This window comes from Corvus hawaiiensis, chromosome 11 (genome assembly GCF_020740725.1).
Source record: "Corvus hawaiiensis isolate bCorHaw1 chromosome 11, bCorHaw1.pri.cur, whole genome shotgun sequence".
Lineage (NCBI taxonomy): Eukaryota > Metazoa > Chordata > Aves > Passeriformes > Corvidae > Corvus > Corvus hawaiiensis.
Window position 1 is genome coordinate 3,594,978 of NC_063223.1, and position 21,217 is coordinate 3,616,194.

A 21,217-nucleotide genomic window follows, 5' to 3' on the forward strand; every position below is an offset into this window, starting at 1 on the left:
AGCTTGAAAACAAAGATTAGAAGGATTTCTTTGTCACATATAGGACTCGATCCTTGCAGGTCCCTTCCAGCTCAGGGTATTCTGTGACTGACAAGGGGGCCTGAGGGCTACTCCGCACAGGTGAACCACTGCGAGCACCCCAGGGAAGAAATGTGAGAGAGAAATAGCAGTGAAAGCCTGGTTCCTCTTCAGGGATCCCTGGGGGAGCTCAGGGAAGCGTCACTGTGGGGAGAAGCCGAGTCTCATCCCCCTGCTCAGACACACAGAGGTGCTGGGGCTGTACCTGCCCGGCCACTGCAGGTGCTCGTGCCCAGTGTGGCAGCACAACACCGGCTCTAATTAGGCCTCATCGTTATTCACAAGCAATTACACCATCCTTCTTTCAGCAGCAATAATCAGCTCGATTATTGGCCCCTCTCTGGCTTCACACTTCTTTCTCACCAGCTCTAACACAATCACCTTTGGAAGGTGGGACGCACCAGGAGCAGCCACTGCTGAGCCCCACCGAGCTGGGAGAGCCCTCTGGCAGGGGTTTCTGGAACCCTTTTTCTATGGTTTTTATGTTTCTATGCTGCCTCGGTTTGCCCGGCCCTTCTCTCTGAGATAGCCGGCCCGGTGAATCACCTCAGCAACTGTGTGCTAACGGGGGAACCCCGCAGCTGCGAAAGCTGTGGCTGGGTGTGCACGGGAGGGCTCAGAGCCAAGCTGGAGTGAGAGGTTCCACCAGGGCTGTGTTAGCAGGAACAAGGGAATTCCTTTCAGATGGACAACGCCATGGAAACAAAGCCCAAGCTCCCCTTCCCAGGCCTTTCCCTTCAGCTGCACAGAGCAGCATCTTCCCTGGCCGGCTGCCAGCTCCTCACCACCCGGCCCCTACGGCTGAGAGGCTAAAGGGTTGTGTTTATCCAGCCTCAGCAGGGCACCCAGGCCATCGATCTTGACTCCTGCTTCCCTTTCCAAGGAGCCAGCACAGGGGGCTACAAGGAGGAGCTTTTCCTAAATCCTTTCCCATCCCTTTGTTGTCATGCAGTCAAGTAAACAGAATGAAAACACGCTCCTGAAACAGATCTGCAAATCCAGCAGGAGTGAAGTGGGCACTTCTGCACTCATTGTATCATCTTTAAGGAAATTATGTGTATTATTATGTGCATTCTTTCCTAAACTATTACTTTCAAAAGCCTATAATCAGTGAAGCATTAACAATACAGACTAGAAGAAAAAAGCACAGGGAAACAAACAAGACAAGCCTTTCAAACCTCTGCTCACTTCCTAAAATTAGCACATTTCCCTTTGTGCCTGAGCCTGCCTCACCCAGAGATGTCAGTAACACACTCCTGGTGTGTCTGGGGGTGTGAAGCCCCAGCAGAGAGGGGCTGGAGCCTGCAGGGAACTTTCCTGGGATGCTCTGGGTGCCATGGTGAGAGCCAGGATGAGAACCAGCAGCTGCTCAGGCAGCACACAGCCACGATAAACATGTGACACGGGCCCAGTGAAAGCACTTTTGGTGTGTGATGCAGACATTTGCTCCTTGCAAACTCTGCCCCAGCACAGGCACCCATCAGAGCCCCCTGCAGAACAGGCCTGGGGGTCCCCCGGAGCTGCCATGCACAAACAGCAGCTTCCTAAAAATACAGTCCTTCCTCCTTTCTGGCTGGAAATACTCTGCCCAAACACATGCAGCTGACAGCTCCCGTGTCACATCATCGAGAGGAAAATTGGTCTTGAGAAGACGCAATTCAGGGTATCTCAAAAGTGATGATCCATCTGAAGGGTGATCAATAGCTGTGTGCTCCTCTGGGGATGATCTCTTCCTACAGCACCAGCCCTCCCTGTGTGTCTCCATGTGCTCACCTCCCTCTCTCAGAACACCCACACCATCTCCAGTGTCCTGGAATCACAGCTGAATGGGAACAGCAAAGGGAAAATGCCAGCAAAGCTCGGGGAGCAGCACCCACACCACAGACCTAGAGACACAAACCCCACATGATGAGCAGCAGTTGGATCCCAGCAGAGATCCTGGATTCTGGCAGTGCCAGATCTGCTGGGGGTTGGGTGAGCAGCTCATTTCATTTCAAGGAGCCCCAGAGAAAGCTCCTAAATCTCTATTTTACAGCAGTTCTGTATGGTCCAATTAGAGCTTCCCACCTCATTTATGTGCTGGAAGCAGCAGCAGCGTTTGGTTCAAGCCCCATTTGGGACAGGATTTCTTGTTAATGCTGTGCTGGTTATGGGCAGTGCCTTGCACTGAGCAGTGGCAGAAAATTCTCTTTAATACTCTGAAACCACCACCCCTTCAAACTGTCTCACAAGCCCCGAGTGAACCGCAGTGCCTGAGCCCCACACAGCAGCCAGGGGGACACTCCAGCAGAACCCCAGGATGTGTGAGCTGGGAGGGAAGGAGTCCTCGTGAGACTCCACCTGCAGTGCTGCCTCCAGCCTCTGCTGCAGCCCTGTGAAGCTCAGCACTGCAATTCCACAGGGAATGGGCAATTCTCCTGGCAGGAACAGGCCCTGTTTGCCCAAGTCTCCAGACAGATCCTCTCAGGACACTGGGCACCACCACACACACGTATTTAAGCCAATATTTACCTGCACAACACTGACATGGCCCCACTGGTCCCAGCCAGCCTGGAGGGGCCAAGGAAGGAAGGACAGATGCCAGAGCTGGAGCCCTTCAGCTGAGTGGGAAGGAAAGCAGCTCATGGGGGGAAGGCCAGGGGATGGGAGGGAATTCAGGGCAGGTAATGGGGAGAGTAAGCAAATCTGGGAGTGATGGTCCAAGGGACTGACAGTCCAAGCTGCACCTCTTATGCCTTTTCCCTCGGGACTGGGGTCCCCTCTGGCTTTTGGTGTTCCTGGGCTCTGCTCCAGCCAGGCTGCAGCCCCACAGTCCTGGAGGAACAGACCCCTGCAGCCACATCTTTCCATCCCAGTTCCTCTCTCAAAAGCACATGGCTCATGCCCCAGGGACACAGAAAAAGCTGGAGAACAACAGAGAACTGGAAAAGACCCTGCACCAGGCTGTAAACAAACAAAAAATACCCAAAGTGAAGTGTTTACAAGTATGATTATGCAATTTACGCTGGCCCGCTGCTCTCCTGAGGGAGAGGCAGGAAGGGCTGTGGGCAGCACCTCATTCCCAGGGAACATCCCGGGGGAATGCAGGGCAGGGTGACCCTGTCTGTAACACTGCACACAACCCAACACTGTCTCTAAGAGAGCAGAATGAACCCCGAGCTCCTTCCCTTTGCCACACTGGGGCTGGGAAGGTAAAACACTTCAGAGGCACTAAACAGGGACAGAGAATTTCATTCTCAATTTTGCTTAAATCACCACTCTTTCATTGGTTTTTCCTCAGTTCATACCGCCCAAACAAAAAAGGAGCAGACCAGCTCTTGTTGGAAACAAAAACAAAACAGGGTTCACCATCTCTCTGGGTGACAACTGAAAATTCCAGGGACAGTTCTGTTGGTTTGCAGCATTTGCAGTTTTTATTTTTTAAAATATCTGAGCACACCCCTGTACTGGATTTGAGCCATCCCTCAACCTTCAAGCCCAGAGCTTCACAAACTCCAGCCTCAGCCCCATCTACAGCCTCTGGAATTGAATCATTAATCTGAAATCTACTTGAATCCTACTGTTCAGTTGCATCAATTCTGAGCTCAGACAGTAAAGACTGTTTTTTTCCACATCAGCAAAGCTTTTGCCAGACTTTCTAAATAATTAAGACCAAATCTATGCATTATCCTCCGTATTTCTCTTACAGCTGCTCCCCTCCTTGGTTCCATCTCCCTGGGAGCTGGTGTCCATGAGGACAGAGCACACACAATTGAGAAAAGCAAGGAAGACTCTTTCAAAAGAAAAGCACTGGAGGAAAACCCCGAGCTCTGGAAGTGCTCAGTGAGTAACACTGACTGTAACAACTGTTCCCAGTACCACAGACGGGGAACCACAGGGAACTGCCCACTCTGATAAATATTGCACAGGAAAAGGTGTGGGAACAAGAGAAAGGAAGAGGTGAGGAGATCGTTGTTCACCCTCCTCACAGCTGAGGTTAAGAGGAAAACAACTTCTGGGACTCAGAACAGGGCTTGTTTCTCACGTGAGGAGGGCCCAGCACAGCTCTGCTTTGGAAGAGCTCAGAGCACCAAGAACCAGGATACAACATCCTGCTGCCACGTTGCTCTATAAGTAAATAAGTAAATAAATAAATAAATAAATAAAATCTGCTTTTTTCCTCTGAAAGCCTCTTCAAGCCTTTCAAGTTCCCTGTACCTGGCTGAGCTGCCAGTGGAGTGTATTCCCAACTTCCCAAGGAGTGATTCCTCTTTCATGTGCACTTCTCTGGCTCACTGTCTACTGCAATTATGCAAATAATATGCAACTTTATCCTTTCAGCATAATTACATCAAACACAATCAGGCTATATTAAGACTGACTTAAGACGAATGAATTCAGTTCATCTAATGATTTCCTAAATCCCCCCCATGGGACTGTGGCAAAGAAAATTCTGTCCCAAGAGTGACATCAAGTACCAAGACAGACATCAAGTACCAAGACAAATAACTCTGGATCTGGGGCCTGATCCTACAAAAAGCCAAACACTTTAGGCCCCCTCTGGAGTCAGAGGCTGCTGGGATATTCCCACTGTCAGAAAACCAGGACCATCAGCTGGTACCTATGGACACAGGTGTAAAACCACAGCACACCCGCACTTCTCACCTGTGTTTTGAACTGAAATCACGCCTGGGGGTGAAGAATGACTAGAAAAATGATTTTTTCTCTGTACAATGAGTGTTTCAGTTTGTGACTTGTGTGACCAACAGCTCTACAGACAAAGCCCTGCTAATCCAAAGTGTGCCATGCACCCTGAATTCGCAGGCACATCCTCGTTCAGTGCAGCTGAGCATTCCCTGGCTGATTAGCCAAACATTATTCCCTTTGCTGTGGGAAGAGGCAGTGTCAACATTCAGGTCAAGGCACGGGAGCTGCAGTGATCTCTCTGCTTCCAGCAAGGTTTCTTAGGAATGTTTTTCCAACATATTCCAAATACTACTTAAGACAGCGATAAAAGGAAAGGAAAAAAAAGAAGAGATGCTTTTGAGGAGTAAAATAAGGGCAACCCCCTCATTCATGACTTAACACAGATTTTCACTAAATCCAGTGGGAATTGAGCTGGCACTTCACTGTGGCCCTGACCTGGAGCCTGGGAGCCCCAGGATGCTGCATGGAAGGGGCCTGGGCTGGGATCTGCTCAAGGCAATGGGCTCCAGTCTGCTTATGCAGTTTGCTTCCTTCCATTTGCAGGGAAAATCAAGGTGCCTTATTTCTTTTATTTTATGCCCTCATCGAAAGAAATGTGTTGCTGAATTTTAGGAAGCAAATGTTCCATTTCTGGACGATGAAAGAATGACATTAAAATGTCTAATTCCTTTCTTTGTGTCTCGTGGCCAAATGAAAATGAAACAACAGAAAGGAAAACAGAACAACCTCCAGCAGCCTGAGCACGGGGAAGGCAGCAATCCAGAGGGATTAGGGCCTCCCTGAGCCTGGAAACACCAGTGCCTGAGGATTCCTGACACATTCACTGGCTGTTCTCTTGGTGAATGACACAGAAATGGGACCAGTCCAAAAGGAGAAATGGGAGATCTGGAGAACTGCTCCAGTAGCACCAGGATCTGTTCCCTTAACCACCCCTCTGCCCCTGTGACAGCAGGAGCAGATGGCACATCCAGATGGCAATTAGGGACGGCTGGATGGGACTGGGGAGGGTAGGAACCAGCCCGAGCCTTTGGAGTGGCCAGGGAGCAGCCAGGAACCCTGTGCTCTGCACAAGGACGCCTTGCTCTGCCTCCCTCCCCCAGGCACAGCACCCACTCCTGCCCGAGGCTTTTCCTTCCCAGAAAGTCTCATGGAACACACAGACCCCAGAATGTGTGTCTGCTGCTAAAGGATACCTCAGTCAGAGAGATTTGTAGGCAAAATGCAATTCAGGCACCACAGTAACGCCCCAGCCTATGTGGCCACGAGTGCAAAACGCACCCAGCCAACCTCAGGCAGTTCTCCAGCAGAGTCACTGAATAAGGAGATATTTGCAGGCTCAATAAACACAATTTTTTTGCAGCTACATCAAACACACTGATGTTTACAACTCTTACTTAACTGACTTTCTATACCTGAACTCTTCCACTCTACCATCCTCACTCATTGTGTCCAAAACCCCCTCATGCTTCCCACGACAGGTTTAATGTGTAACGTAAAAAGAAAATACTTTAAAACAAACAAACGTGGAAAGTTTTTGTTTCTGTGTACTGTTGACAGAATTTTCGTTTCTGTGTCAGAAACCCTCAGGGATGAATACAGACAGTGTGAAAAGCTTATTAAAATATCCTGCTTTTCAGAAACAAACCACTTCATTGTCTGTCAGCTTTCTGTATTTACAGAGAAATAACATCCAAGAGTGCCTCGGGGGGTTAAAAATGTAAAAGAATGAAGCAGATGATCTACCTGAGAGGAATAACTGATGAGCAGGGAGCGCAGGCACAGGAAAAATGCAAATATTTGGTTTTGCAGGCAGTGAAGACACCAGAACCCCTTTTAATATGGGCGATGTGCTTGAGGACTGCCCGCAGACCCTGCCCCGCCAGGGCCAGCAGAGGAGTTGGGTTTCCCTACTCAGTGCCTGCCCTGGAAACAACTTTCCCTCCATATTCCAGAGAACACAGACTCTGATCAACCTCTCTGCTGTCCAGAGGAGGCCATGTGGATGCTGAAGCATCTTTACACACAACAGGATTAACAGACTGAGGTGAGATCAGACAACAGACACTTCAGAGCACAATGGAAAGCTGAGAAACAAAGGGATTAAATAAAACAAGTTTCCCAAAATTGGGCATATACATGCACTCGTACAAGTGTGGATATTTCTGAAGCACACAAGCAATATGGATAAACACAGTGCCTGATCTGAAATGAAAGTTAAGCTGAGTTTAAATGGAAACCACTGATAGAAAAACAGTTTTACTCCTTCAGTAGAAAACTTCTCTGCTTCAGAGAGGAGACATAAATTGCCCAAGATTCTCCCTCCCCTGTATGCACATGACAGGCTCAGATCAGTTGGGTTTCTCTTTCCAGTGATAAAGCCTTGTCACATCCCCCCAGCCTAATGCAAGCTCTGAAATCAGGCCCCTGAGAACCAGCTGCTGGCAGCTCCCCAGCTGGGGAAACAGCCTCGAGTTTCCACCTGAGGAACAGGGACATTCAGGGGAAAATCAGGAGCTGGAGCCGTATTCCATGGGCTTGACCCTGTGTGCGTGCACGCGTTGATCCCCACACACTCAGCAGGAGCAGGAGGAGGGGCAGGACAGGCTCTTACCCTCGATGGTGGCTCTCTTGGGCAGGATGGTGATGGCTCCCTCGGCCACGTCCTCCTGCTGCAGCAGCGGGCTCACCTTGGAGCCCCACGTGTCCGAGCCCACCCACAGGAAATGCCCCACCTGATCCGCCCTCTTGGCAGCCGCCAGGATTTGCCTGTGGAAAGGAACATTTGGTTTGCAACATGATTTTATTTAAATGTGGAGTTGCTTCAGAAAATGGTATGTGGCAATGGCACAGAAGGGCTGGGCTCGATGAGCTCAGAGGTCTTTTCCAAGCTGACTGACTCTGTGATGAACAGGAACAGCACATTCCTGAACCCAGCAGAGCTCAGGGGCTTGGGACACTCTGCATCACCAGGGCTCTGGGCAGCCTGGGCCAGGGAAGGATGGAACTGGACGATCTTCAAAGGTCCTTCCAAGCCCAAACCACCCCATGATCCATGCAGCACCAACGGGACTTCTCTTTAAATTCACCCTATACCCCATGACTGAGTTTCTGATTCCACTAAAACTTAAGAGTTTTTCCACTGACTTTACTGAAACTTTTTCCTAAATTCTTTTTGTCTCATTTTGTGGGACCAAGCCTCTCAGCAACTGATGATTCCATCACAATTTTAAGCTAATTTCAAATTCTGGACCCAGAATACACAAGTGAGTAATGAAATAGAAATATTCTTTGTGTTATTTTATAAGCCCATTCCATGTGGTTTAACCTTGAGCATCCAAGTCACTTTATCACCATTAACTTTCATTTGCCATAAAACAGACTCTGAATTAATGAATTACACAAAGCAGAATGAGCCTGGAGAGGGGAGCGTGTTCTTAATTCCTCTGAGAGGAAGGGTCAGCTCTGCCATCCAACACGAGCAACCCCATGACAGGAAAAGCTCCCAGATCCTGGCCCCCATTCCTGTTCCTCCAGCATGGTCTGGGCACGCCATGAGCCAGAGCAGCAGCAGCCTCGTGCCTGGTGCTTCCCCCACATTCCCAACTCCACATCCCCCCATGGCTCCCACCAACAGACCTGTCCCTCCCTCCCTCCCCCCGAGCTCTGTTTGCTCTCCCTCTCCTGCAGAGCCCCAGGGGATGGGTGCCCCAGCCACCCTTACTTGATGTCCTCGTCATTGGCGAAGATGACGATGGCCCTGGCGTTGGGGGTCTCCAGCAGCTGCCGGATGATTTTATCGAAGTCGATGCTCTTGTCCTTGCGGTCCTGGGGGATCTTCAGGGACTGGGCGATGCAGAGCCCACCTGTGCCAGAGAAAAGGACAAAGGGACCTTCAGAGGAGGAAAGGAAGCTTCAGGGGAGAGCACGGGACAGGCAGTGGGGAGTGCACAGCCCACAGGGGAGCCTGGCAGGGGAGGAACTCTCCCGTGGGATCACTGCCCTTCCAGGCACTCCATGGCCAGCTTCCAGAGGGATCCACGCAATTCCTTCTCTGATACCTACAGCCTGCATGGCTGGGGAGGGTCAGGGATTACACAGGCTGTGGCCAACCCACGGGAGAAAAGCAAAATAAGCGAAGACATGGGCAGTGGAAGGATGAAAATGAGAGGAATTAAAAAAGGAAACAACAGCAACCTGAACAAGCTTAAACTGATGAATAAACCCCCAAAACAACAGGCTGAGAGGCAAAAGGTGCTGACAGTGTATTGGGCAGGTTTTATCTCAGTGAAGGGCTGAGATTCTTTTTGATTTTGCAACTTGAGGGCTCCTGGGGGGAAATGCTTTCACTGGAATGACTTATCTGGAATAGGAACAGCCAAAGTTGAGATATTGGCAAAACCCACATTGTGCAAGAAAATCCTTACTCATTCAAGTGCCCGCCACCAAATAGGATGGAGAGACCCAAATACTGAAGCCCCAAGATAAAGTAGGTGTGTGAATGGGACTTCTCAGAAACACCCAGGGAACACAGCAAAGAGCATCAGCATAGCCCCAGATACCTATGGCCAGACCAACAAATGCCCACTTTTAGCACAGTTCCCATACTACAGTTGTTTAGTTTGTTTTAGAAAAAATAAAACAAAAAAAAATCCCATCTCCACTGACATTCTGGTTGTTGCTGGCAGATGAAAACACAACTTTTGCCTTAATTATTTTGTTTCTCAGTAGTAAACACTTTCATCTTTTGCAGCATCTTTGATACCAACCTCCTCACCATAGTGCACAGTGTGTTAATTAACAACATATCAGAGCTCTTAATAAAAACCAGCAGTGGGGATGAGTTAATTAAAAGGCAGAGATTCATAGATAGGCTTTAAAACCCAGATTTAAAAGTCCTGGTAATTGAAGCACCTGAGGAGGTGTTGGTGGGTGAAGAACCTGGAGGAGGAGGCGGCTCAACTCTGGAGCATCCTCCCCATCCCAGGGCAAAGCAGCCACGGCAGCACCCACAGAGAACCACGGGACAGCCAGGAAAACCAAACTCCTGCTTGGAAATGGGGAAATCCGGCTCTTGTGCACATCCCTGAGCTCCTCACAAGGCACGTCAGGCTCGTTTTCCCTGATTTTTGTCAGGGACAAGCTGAGCTGCAGTGGCTGCCTGAAGGCAAGGGAGCTCTGCTGGACCGGCTGCTCCCAACACTCAGAGGGAAAACGATTGTTTCAGTGGGAAGAAATAAAACAGTGAAAAGGAAAGGCTGGGAAAGAATAAAGGAGAATAATAACCCCCAAGTTTTTCTCTGACTCACATAAAACATTCATTTTGGTTCACAATTATCACAACCTGGGCTTTCTGCAGCCTTTTTTTTTTCCTTTAAAAGCAAACATTACCGAGTTTTTAAAATAAACTTCATTTTAAATGAAGATCAAAAGTCTCACTGCCAGTGAATTCAAAAACCTGAACAGTTTAAAATGCTCTTTCTATTTTCCCCAGTCAAAATTATATGGAATGAACCCAAACCCGCAAGCAGTGCTCTCCAGCTTTCCTAAAGCATCCCACTTGGCAGGAATTCCAGCTGGTTAAAAGCACAACCCCCAGCCAGCCCTGGTCCTGAGCATCCTGAGCGTTGTCCCTGCCCACGGCAGGGGTGGCACTGGATGGGTCCCTCCCAACCCAACCCAACCCAACCCCTTCTATCAGCCTGTGATTCTGAACATTAGAACAACCAGCCCCGGTGTGCAGAGAGGCAGAAACAACAGGGTCTCTCACCCACACCCAGGACAGTGATATCTCTGCAGATAAGAGTCCACCTACATTAAAGAATCTGTGAATCCAGAGGGGAAAAGAACAACCCTCCCAACCAGGTGACATGCTGTTGTTGCAAAACTATAATCAAAAAAAAAAAAAACTATTTCATATTAAGTAAATGTGACCAACATGAAGAAAGTGCTTGGAAAAGGGGCTGGAATGGCTGGAAGGCTGCTGGCTCTGCAGCCACCCTGCAGCAATGACATCCACTGTGTGGGTCACTCACCCACGGCCTGCATGGAGAAGCCAAAGCTCCCATTGTTGTGGATAATGGTCACAGCTGAACAGAGCAGCCTTGGACAGAGCCACAGCTGTGGCCAGGTTTCCACAGCCAGCAAAAACCCTCTAATGCAGCATATGCTGCCAAAGCTGCGATTTCCAGGAGATTTTGAAAGGAAAGAGGAGCCAGGGTGGGGAAAGGAAACAGTCTGGAATTTGAGAGGGCTGTCTCAGACCCTGTTTGTGACAGTTTTCCACTCCCTTTGGGAGGTCAGCTCCTGCTTTCCCTGCTGTCCAGTGGGGAGGGCGAAAACCGGAGCTCTGTTTTAAGCTGCCCACCTGGGAAGGGTGGCCTGGGCAGACACCATGGGCTCAGCCCCATCGGGATGGGGAGCTGCTCTCAATCCAGGGAGTGGGAGAGCTTTCCCAAAGGGAGCAGATGACCTGGTACCCTGCTAGCCTTGGCACTGCCTCTGGTCAAAGGAATTATGGATAAATGGATAGGAGGAATGGATATTACTATGGATAAATGGCAAATACCAGAGTACACTTTGTCACCCCTCGGCAAGCAGAGTGCCCAGGGAACTGGGTGTTTGTTTTCCAAAAGGCACAATGGAGTAATTTCAGCTTTCATATCCTCACCCCACATCCCATTACAACAGGAAACATGTGCACAGTTATTGAAACTGTCAGGTTAATTCACAGCACTTCTGAGGGAAAAACCTCCAAGGGAATTAAGTGGTAAAAACATGAAAACTGCAAATTCGGGATCCTGTCATAGGATTCCTGCAGTAATTCATTACCCCTGGTGGCCTGGAGAAGTGACAAATGCTCTGAGCAGCACAAAGTGCCCTGGCAGTGGATGACATGTCCGGAGAAGCTGGGGCTGCCCCTGGATCCCTGTCAGTGTCCAAGGCCAGGCTGGACAGGGCTTGGAGAAGCCTGGGACAGTGGGAGGTGTCCCTGCCATGGAAGGAAGCGTGGAACAAGAAGATCCTTAAGGCACCTCCCAACCCAAACCATCATAGGATTTTATGATCCCATGAATTTGCGGATCCCACACCATGAAATAACCAACATGCTCACGTTGCTGGGATGAAGGGTCGACACACAGAGCCCATCCACCCACTGTGGAGTGAGATCTAACAGCACAAGCCCTCTGAAGGATGAGCACGAGAGGATTTTTGCCCTGGGGATCCCAGTCCTGTGTCAGAGCCGTGGATGGAGGTCAGGCCCCATCGCAGGACGCTCCAGCACCCGCAGCGGGGGGCAGGCAGGGACTGAGCCAGCGGGGTGGGGAGCACACGGGAGCTGGGGACACAACAGAGCCTGAACAATCCCCTGGCTGCTCCTGTCACCCCTGGAAGCCCCTGAGCCATGCCTGTGACAGGCAGAGCCCTGGGGAATTCTCACAGCTGGAGCAGCCACTGTTAAATTGGCTGGGGCACTGAACACCCAACGCCGGTGTTCAAGGTGATGCACGGATCTGGGAATCAAAGTGCTGCTCCAGTAGCCATGGATACCCCTGATTATGTGCTATTTGGATTCTGCTACAACACTAAGTACATTATTCTGCTTCCCTGAAACTCTCCAGGAGCTATTTTTCTTATCACCACTTAATTGGATTATCAGGTAGCGAAAGAGACAATTTAACACTTTTTCAGCTGATTTATCTGCAGAGATCCTCTTTTGGGGGGAATCACTTTTAGCAACACTGAAAACATCATGTCACGAAGTTATGTTGGTGCTGATGATTATTAAAAGGAACTCTCAATTAATTTGATTAACACGTTCCTTTAAAATTAGCAGCTGCCAAGAGCTGCCTCCTGGATGTTTATCAGAGTTATGGGAACAACAGACAAAGCCCCTGGCACAGCTCAGCTGCTCCTCCATTGGCAGCGATTCCAAGAGCTTCCTCCCTGCACACCAGTACAAAAAACACCCCAAAATGAAGATTTTAAGGATGGTTTGTTGGGAAGGGTGAGAAAAGCTCAGGTTAAGTACAGATGGTACCTAGACTTTGTAATGCAAACAATAAAAATAGAAAGTCTCCAAGTGCAGGAGAGCTCTGATCCCTCAGGAAGAACTGCTGTGGCCCCATGATGCTCCAACAAGCAGGATCCCCCATCACACAAGGGGAAATAAATCAGTCAAACACTTTAACTGAAGTTTGGGGGAGCCAAAGGAGAGGAATTAACTGGGGAAGAAACCAAATAGACCTCAATGGCACACAGTAGGTTTTTTCATTTCATTGCACATTTTTCACATCGCTGCTGGGTTCTGGCATTTCCTGCCATACCCTGCATATACAATTTACCAGCTGCACTGGATCTGGCTGGTGCACCTCCTGTATTCTGAACAAGAAAAGACAAGAAACCAGTGGCAGTATCACTGAAGACTGAGTTTAAAGAAGTCAGGATTCCCCCCATGTGAAAACCTGGATAGCACAACTGAGGAGATTTCCCTGATAAAGCAGAATCACATCCTGAAGAACCAGAATGACAAAAGATCATTTTATAGTCCTCAAATACAGCTGGGGCTGCCAGCTTGCACCAAACTCCTCAGCAGGGACAGAGTTGTTCAAACAACTGACACAAACCCACCAAATCCTCAAAGCCCAGAGGCTGGAAATCGATCTGTGATTTCCACATGGCTCTGCAGCAGCAGCCACATCCCAGGGAGGAGTTTAGGCCCAAGCTTTGGTTTATGTTTAACTAAAAACCCTCCATGTCCATGTTCTTGTGTGTTTCTCCACAAGAAACAATCAGATTTTCAGCAAGTTAATCAAGTGCAGGAAGATTTCCAGCCCCATTCCCAAAATTTCCAGTCCCATTCACAGTAAAACAAGTGAGCAAAGCAAATCCTGACCTGGAAGTCCAGTTTTCCCTGTGCCATCATGGGACAAGGTGCCACCAGCGTGGAAGTTCACCAGGCGCTGGTCTGAGCCCACCAGAACACTCCCAACACAAGACCCCAGGGATTTATCCAAGAACTCCAGTCCATCTCTCTGGAAAGGCTGGGATGCAGAGCCTGGAGATGCCCAGGGTGATCTGTCCCAGCACCAGCTCTGCCCAAGGCACTCCAAAGGAATTTCAGTCTATGGAAATGAGCTGATGGATAGAAAAGCTCCTGCCATTCCATGCAGCAGAAATGGAAATAAATTGATTTATTCTGCCCCCCCAGTTAAACCAGATCAAGGCATATTCAGAGAGAGCTGAGTGGGTTTCATTCTGCTGCACTCCACCCACCACACACAGGTCTGGGAAATGGAACACCCTGGGCATGGAGCTACCATACTGCAAGGGAAAAAATCAATGGAGAGGCCAAATCAGCACAGAATGTGCAGAATCCTCAAGAAAAAGGAACTTTGAGTTAAAAAAACCAGCCTGTAGTGAGATCCAGAAATGCCAGCTGGGCCCTTGTGTCCTAAATCAAAGTCCTAATGAGGCTCTGGATTGGATGGTTGTTCCTTTACTAGAACAATTAATATCCTACTCCCTAGGAATCCTCACTCCCCTGTTTGCCAAGAGCTACAAAGTCCTTGCTTATGGCAGTAAAAGAAGTTTACAACTGCCCTGATCTGCAGATGGGCTCGAATTTAAATTACATCTCCACAGTATGGTAATTCAATTGTAAAAATGGAAAGTGCACCAATAATAAAATTACATTAAAACTTGGAATGACAACAATTTATCCAAGGAAAAGGATCCCTGTAGATACTCAACAGCTTTAACTTAGAAACTTTCTACACATGAAGAAGCTACTGAATCACTTCGAAATTTTATTTTCACTAATCTTGTTTATTGTTTCATTTTTTCACATTAGCCCTCATCATAACCCAACAGCAGAACACCTAAACTAATATGGAAGACTAATATTTCTAGTATGTTATTCATTAATGCTTAATTCCACTGTGTCAGACCTTTGCTGCATATTTAATGACATTCCCGGTGTGTTTTACCACCTCAAAATTGTCCTTTATTATGGCAGTTAAACTCCAGTAACATACAAAAAATTAAGACTCTCCTTGGGAACACTAAATTAAATTATAAGAATGGCGTAAGACCATTTTGAAAGATGTAGGAAAGCTCTGTTTGTGAGACAGAATAGAAGGAAAATGAGGATGTGCTGTAGGACCAAGAGCTGCCTGTGCCTGGGAATGATGAGTGAGAACAGGTTCAGCCCAGGCTTGGCTGGAGATGGGACTGGGAGTTATTGGCTTCCTAAAATCTGCTACAAAATGTGCATTGGGGCCACACAGTGCAACCATGTAGAAAAAAGCAATATAAAATAGAACTTCTGCTTCTGCTTCAAACATTTAAATGACTTTTGTTGTTACAGCTCCATGCCAAGAGCGCTGCCATGACCTGGCCTGGAGCAGAGCCCTGCAAAGGGGAAACCCCTGCTCAGAAGGGCTCTGAGATCCACCTAACAATGAAATGTTACCCCCTGGAAAGGAGATTGGATTGCAGGGAATAGAGAAGAAAACCCCTAAATTGATAAACCATTCCCTGTTTTCTTTGAAAGACCCAGAACAGGAAGCTCCTCAGCTGAAGGACCTTATTCATGCTTTGAATCTCGTCATTCAGCTGTTCCTAACAACAAAGAGAAAGGAGAGACCCCAGATTCAGACATCTGGATTAAGGTGAAGGGTGGAACTGGACACCTGTGGGATTCTGTGAGATCCCGATCCTGGGGGCACCTGCTGAGCCATGGGATGCACCACCCCAGGGGGTAAAATGTTTCCTCTGATCTCAAACAGCACAAATCCCCAAATAATGCAATGATAAAACAGAATCACACAGTTGGCAAGGTTGGAGCAGACCTCCAAGACCCAGCTGGGAACCCAGCACCACCCCCGTGGGCCCCACTAAGCCTCAGCCCTGTCCTTGCAGAGCCGGCCCTGAGCCTGAGCGCAGCTCTACAGCATCCTGAGCAAAAATAGCCCAGGCAGAGTCCTCCCAAGCAGTGTCAGAACACTCCCTGAGACACATTTGCTTCGGAACAGCCGTGGGCGGTGCGAGCTCCGGCTGGGGGAGAGACAGAAACAAAGCACCCAAAATACCCTGGTTACAGCAAACCTCCCGCCCAGCCGTGGCACCAGCAGGACTGGGCTCCAACACAACACCAGCTGAGCGAGCCAGGCCTCTAGCTGCTGCAGAAATCCTCAAAGGTGGCAATAAACTGGAATTCTGGAGGAGAAGCACGGGAGGCAGCCCCTGCTGATGCCCTTGGAACACCCTGGAGGAGCCCCTGCCCAGCCTGGCACCGAGGTGACAAACGCTTCCTGGAGCACCACCAGTGGCACCCGACGTCCCAACCCCAGGAGTGAGAACCCCGCAGAGGCTGGTCCTGAAATGACATGGGATCAATGTGAAACAGGTTGGATTCCAGGGAATCAACAAAGAAAGAGACAAACTGGGAAAACATTCCCTGTTTTTCTGTAAATAAGTGCTATGATTAAGGCAGAATCACAGAATTGTTGGAAAATATCTTTAAAGTCATCGAGTCCAACCATTCGCCAGCCCTGCCAAGGCCACCACTGCCCCATGTCCCCAAGTGCCACATTCACACAGCTTTTAAAGCCCTCCAGGGATGGGGACTCCACCCCTGCCCTGGGCAGCTGTGCCAGGGCTGGGCAGCCCTTGCCACGGAGAAATTCCTCCTGATGTTCCACCTGACCCACTCTGGCCCAGCCTGAGGCCGTTCCCTCTCCTCCTGTCCCTGTTCCCTGCGAGCAGAGCCCGACCCTCCCGGCTGTGCAGAGCCACAAGGTCCCCCCTGAGCCTCCTTTGCTCCAGCCTGAGCCCCTTTCCCAGCTCCCTCAGCCGCTCCTGGGGCTCCAGCCCCTTCCCAGCTCCGTTCCCTGCCCTGGACTCACTCCAGGCACCCTCAGTCCGTGCTGAGTCTCTCCAGCTGTGGCTCAAAGCAGCCCCGTCCCCTCCATGGAGCTCTGCCGGTCACTACGTGTCACCTCCCAGCACTGCACCCCTGGCGGGCAAGGGCAGCCAGGCTCACCCCTCGGCTCCAGTCCTTGCCTCCCCAAGTGCCAGGCTGCTCCAGACAAGCCCTGGAGCTGCTCTGGCTCCTTGCAGGAAGCAATTTCCTGCCTCCCCCGCACACGGACCCAGAGCCGGCTCTGTTGGTGGCAGCTGTCTCCTGGAGCTCCACTCTGTAATTTAGGGAGCTGCTCCGTGCTGGGCTGTTCCTGCAGGGATATTTCCCCCCCCAGCAATAACGATGCCACCTCTGGATAATGAATCATTATAAACTGCAAGCACGAAATGATCTCTAATGATGAAGCTTTTCTAACTCGGGTTTGGAGTGTTCCCATGTTCCCAATCCGTTTTTTCTCGGAGCAGTAACACGGCATTTCAGCCTGCTCCCAGATAATGGCATTGCTCTGGCTGTTATGTGTCTGTTAGGGCAAGCAAAGACTTGTCACTTCTTCAAAGAGTGACAAATCCAGAGAGCAGCAAGGACACCATGAGACATCCCAGTGGGAAGGGAGGGAGGAGAAGCAATCTTTGATATATAATTTTGGAAGGAAACATGTTTCCTGGTTTTTCCACCCAAGAAGACACCAGCATTTACAGCATGATAAAATTCTTTCATGAGCCCAGTGCCAGGCTTACAAAAGCTCTGCAACAGATCAGGGACCTGGAACAGGGCCCACAAAGTAAGGGTCAAAATAGGGTTGAAGAGCTGAACCCCAGAATAAACTTCTATAACCAGACACACACCAGTCCCCATCCCTCCGAGTGGTCCCTGGGTCAGATCTGCAGGTGCCAGCTGGGATGACTGAGATACCAAACCAGTTTGTTAGGTACCACCTGGGTCTCAGATCAGTCCTCCCTTGCTGCAGCACATTTTCCCTCCAGATTCACACCCAAGGTCATTGCTGGGAGCTCATACAGTGACCACTGTTCTTCTGGGACTCAAAATGGGCACATTCAGCAAAGCTGGGAATTACAGAAATAGGTTCTGTCCCCAGCCCTTGGACAGTAAAACGGAAAATAGAAACAGAACTCTATAATTCCTTGGTCTTTTCTTGTCGTTCTCATAATCCCCATCTCCTTCACACTGGAGTAATGTTCTTAATGTACTCGACTGAGCCTTAATGACCCTCTCTCAGATGAGTACTAAAAATGCAATATAGTTCAATAAAACCACTCCTGCAGCCTGGCAAAGCCCACCCCCTGCACTGCCTGGGCATGAGCCACTCGATTTAATGGAGCTCTGCCACAGGCGGCTGTAAAAGGCACAGGAGTTAGGAGCAAGCCCTGGGAAGGCAGTCCAGGATTCACCCCAGCAGTGCCTTATCTCATAGAAAATGACCACGGTAGAGCCCAGTCAGACACCAACACTCAGCTGGGGACTCTGGAGACAGGGACTGAGAGAAGGACCTCAGCCAGGGGACACCCAGTCACACCCCAGGCCAGGCTGGACAGGGCTTGGAGCAGCCTGGGCCAGTGCAAGCGTCCTTGGCCAGAGCAGGAGTGGAACTGGATGGGCCTTAAGGTCTCTTCCAGCCCCACTCCCTGGCCACGTGTGTTCACCTCTCCCAGGAACCCCAGAAAAGAGATGGAATATGGATATCCCTGGGTGATCTCGGCACAAAGCTCTTCACTGACTGCTTTCCAAAGAGCCTTTTCAATGAACAGCCCATTAAAGACAGAGTGATTCTCTTCATTTGATGCTGGACTTGAGAGACCTATGAAGTATTTGCCAATATTCAGGGTGCCCAAAGTGTTTCACTGAATGGAGACTGCTGCAGGAGTCATCCCTCCAGGAAAGCCCACACTGCCCTAAAAGCTTCCAAAAACATCCTCAACCTTTAAAGCCTCCATTTTCCCTGATGCTGCAGTCCTGAGTTTATGAACTGGCAGTGACAGTGTAGGAGAAGCTGCACTGTGCTACACCAAGAATAAACCCAAGGAAATTCACTTTACAGCAAGAACTTTGGAGAGTCAAAATATTAATGCATCAGAAATGAGGTCACAGCCTCCAATCAATCAATCAATCAATATTTAAACAATTTTTATGCCATGAAGAAGTTTTATCACTACATTTTTGCAGAATCTTGACAGGGAAAGGCAGCACCAGGAAATCTGGGATTCAGAAGACCAAAGAGAGATGCCAAAAAAAGGATAAGGAAGAATTAGTATGCTGGATGTGCCCCTTTCCCTTACTGTGGGGCACTCCTCATCTTAGTCTACGCTTAATTAAAATTCCTTGTATTATTTACAGATCAAATTTCACACTGTCCCCCCTCCACCCCCTGACACGCACCTGCAGCTGCCCCGCTGTGCAGCCATCATCCCACGGCATTCCTCATATCCCATGGGAACTGAGGAGACAAGGAACTCCACTCCAGAGCTGCCAACCTCCATGTGTGACTGATGAAAATGCAGAGGAATTTCTGCCTGCTCTGTAAATCGCTGGGCTGCAGGATGGGGCTCCCCCACTGAAATCTCCCTGCCAGAGCTGCTCCGAGGGCCTCATCCCATCAGGACTGGCCTTGGAAGCTGCAGCTCTTTCAATCTGGAATGAGTGATAAGGGTCAACACATTTTCTCTTAAAAAGAGTCTGACTTGTATGGAGGAATTTAAATGATGTTCTGAGTATTACATAAATGAAAAGTAATTAAATCAATGTAACTTCTAAGAAAACAGATGTTAAATGTTATTTCACATAAGACATCCACTTCCTTTATCTTTAATTCATTTTGTGTTCGGAAAAGATGACCAAAGTTATCTTTACTTTGCAAAAACTAGGGCAATGTGAGTGGGGGAAATTAACACTTTGATTAACACTTTTAATATTTGAAATTAATTTCAAAGCTTGGTCTCAGTTCCCAAGGTTTGTATTAATCATTTCTTCCAATATTACGGCATATTGAAAGAACTTGATTAGGTTGATTCCAAAACAGTGAGTGAAGAGACAGCTCAACCACCACTGATTAAATTCCTCTCTGGCATTCCACGTCTACCTACTCAGGGAACTTGCACTGCGGAGGAGCTGCTTTGTTACCACCTCTATTTTAACAGAAAATGTGGATTTTTCAATGTAAAATTCTCTTTCTCAGAGCTCACACACAGAGCAGTTCATTTCAGGGCTCGGATCTGGGGTTGTGACACCCACAGAGCTCTGGCAAACCACGGCTGGTTGGGAACTCTGTCAACTCACAGAATCATGGAATGGTTTAGGCTGGAAAAGCCCTCTAAGATCAGAATCCAACAATTCCCCCAGCACTGCCAAGGCCACCACTGTCCCGTGTCCCCAAGTGCCACATTCACATGGCTTTTAAAGCCCTCCAGGGATGGGGACTTCACTGCCACCCCCTCCAGTTCCTGACCACCCTTTCCACACAGAAATTGTTCCCAATATCCACCCTGAGCCTCCCCTGGCCCAGCCTGAGGCCGTTCCCTCTCCTCCTGTCCCTGTTCCCTGGCAGCAGAGCCCGACCCCCCCGGCTGCCCCCTCCTGTCAGGGACTTGTGCAGAGCCACAAGGTCCCCCCTGAGCCTCCTTTGCTCCAGCCTGAGCCCCTTTCCCAGCTCCCTCAGCCGCTCCTGGGGCTCCAGCCCCTTCCCAGCTCCGTTCCCTGCCCTGAACAGGTCCCTGTTTCACCCCACAGAGCCGTGTCCAGCACACTCCAGGCATGGAACAGACCCTGCATCCACAGGGGAACTCTCCTGAAAAACCACCTCTATTTACAAGTCATGAAGTTGACTTTTGCCCTTCCGGATGCCTCTCTCAGAGCAAAGCAATGTTCCCTGCATAAAAATAAAGGGTAAAAGAAGAATATCCACAAAATTCCAGCGAGTCTTGTTTAATCCAGTTGCTTTCATTTGTTCTGCAAACTTCGTATTTTGGGGAAATAAATGTTTTTAATTACGTTGACTGCACAGCTGCTGAGGCAAGAGCTGACTGTCAAAGCCTTGGAGCAGGCCCTGCACATCCACCCCGATAGCTTCACTTTGTGGTGATAGAGCAATTTGTTGAGTCATGCTCTTCTCCCTCTATCCCATCTTGATTCCCCAGACAGTGTCAGTTCTCCATTTGTTAATCCATATTTAATTTTTAAATCACAAAACATCGTGGCTTTAAAGATAAGCTTTTAAAGCGCCCTCCTACACAGTCTCTCTTGCCATCTTCTGGGATATTGCTGATAACAAGCAAGAATCAGACGCTTCAAATATTAATGAAAGAGCTGCTACTGGAATCTGGGAAGTTCGAGGCCAGGTGATGATTGTGTGGAGATGGGATGTGAAGTGAAACCGGGGGAGAAACAAGGCTGAGGATAAAAGAGCACTGAAGGAAGGCAGCAGTAGGCCAGTGTCAGATCAGGATCCGGGAAAATGCCGCTTCCCAAAGGCAGGGAGCAGGGAAGGAGCTCTCCCAGGTGGGGGAGAGAACCCCACGA

At 49.2% G+C, this 21,217-nt stretch overlaps 1 protein-coding gene across 5 annotated transcripts in view; it reads right to left on the minus strand.

Moving 5' to 3' along the window:
• The window catches only part of GRM7 (glutamate metabotropic receptor 7), a 206,904-nt gene that overhangs the window by 78,937 nt on the left and 106,750 nt on the right, over positions 1 to 21,217 (minus strand). For all 5 annotated transcript variants that reach the window (XM_048315264.1, XM_048315263.1, XM_048315262.1 and 2 more), the window contains exons 3-4: positions 8,486 to 8,627; positions 7,376 to 7,530 (exon numbers count right to left, since the gene is read on the minus strand). In XM_048315264.1, the coding sequence (XP_048171221.1) occupies positions 7,376 to 7,530; positions 8,486 to 8,627 (297 nt within the window). The remainder of the gene's footprint in view (positions 1 to 7,375; positions 7,531 to 8,485; positions 8,628 to 21,217) is intronic.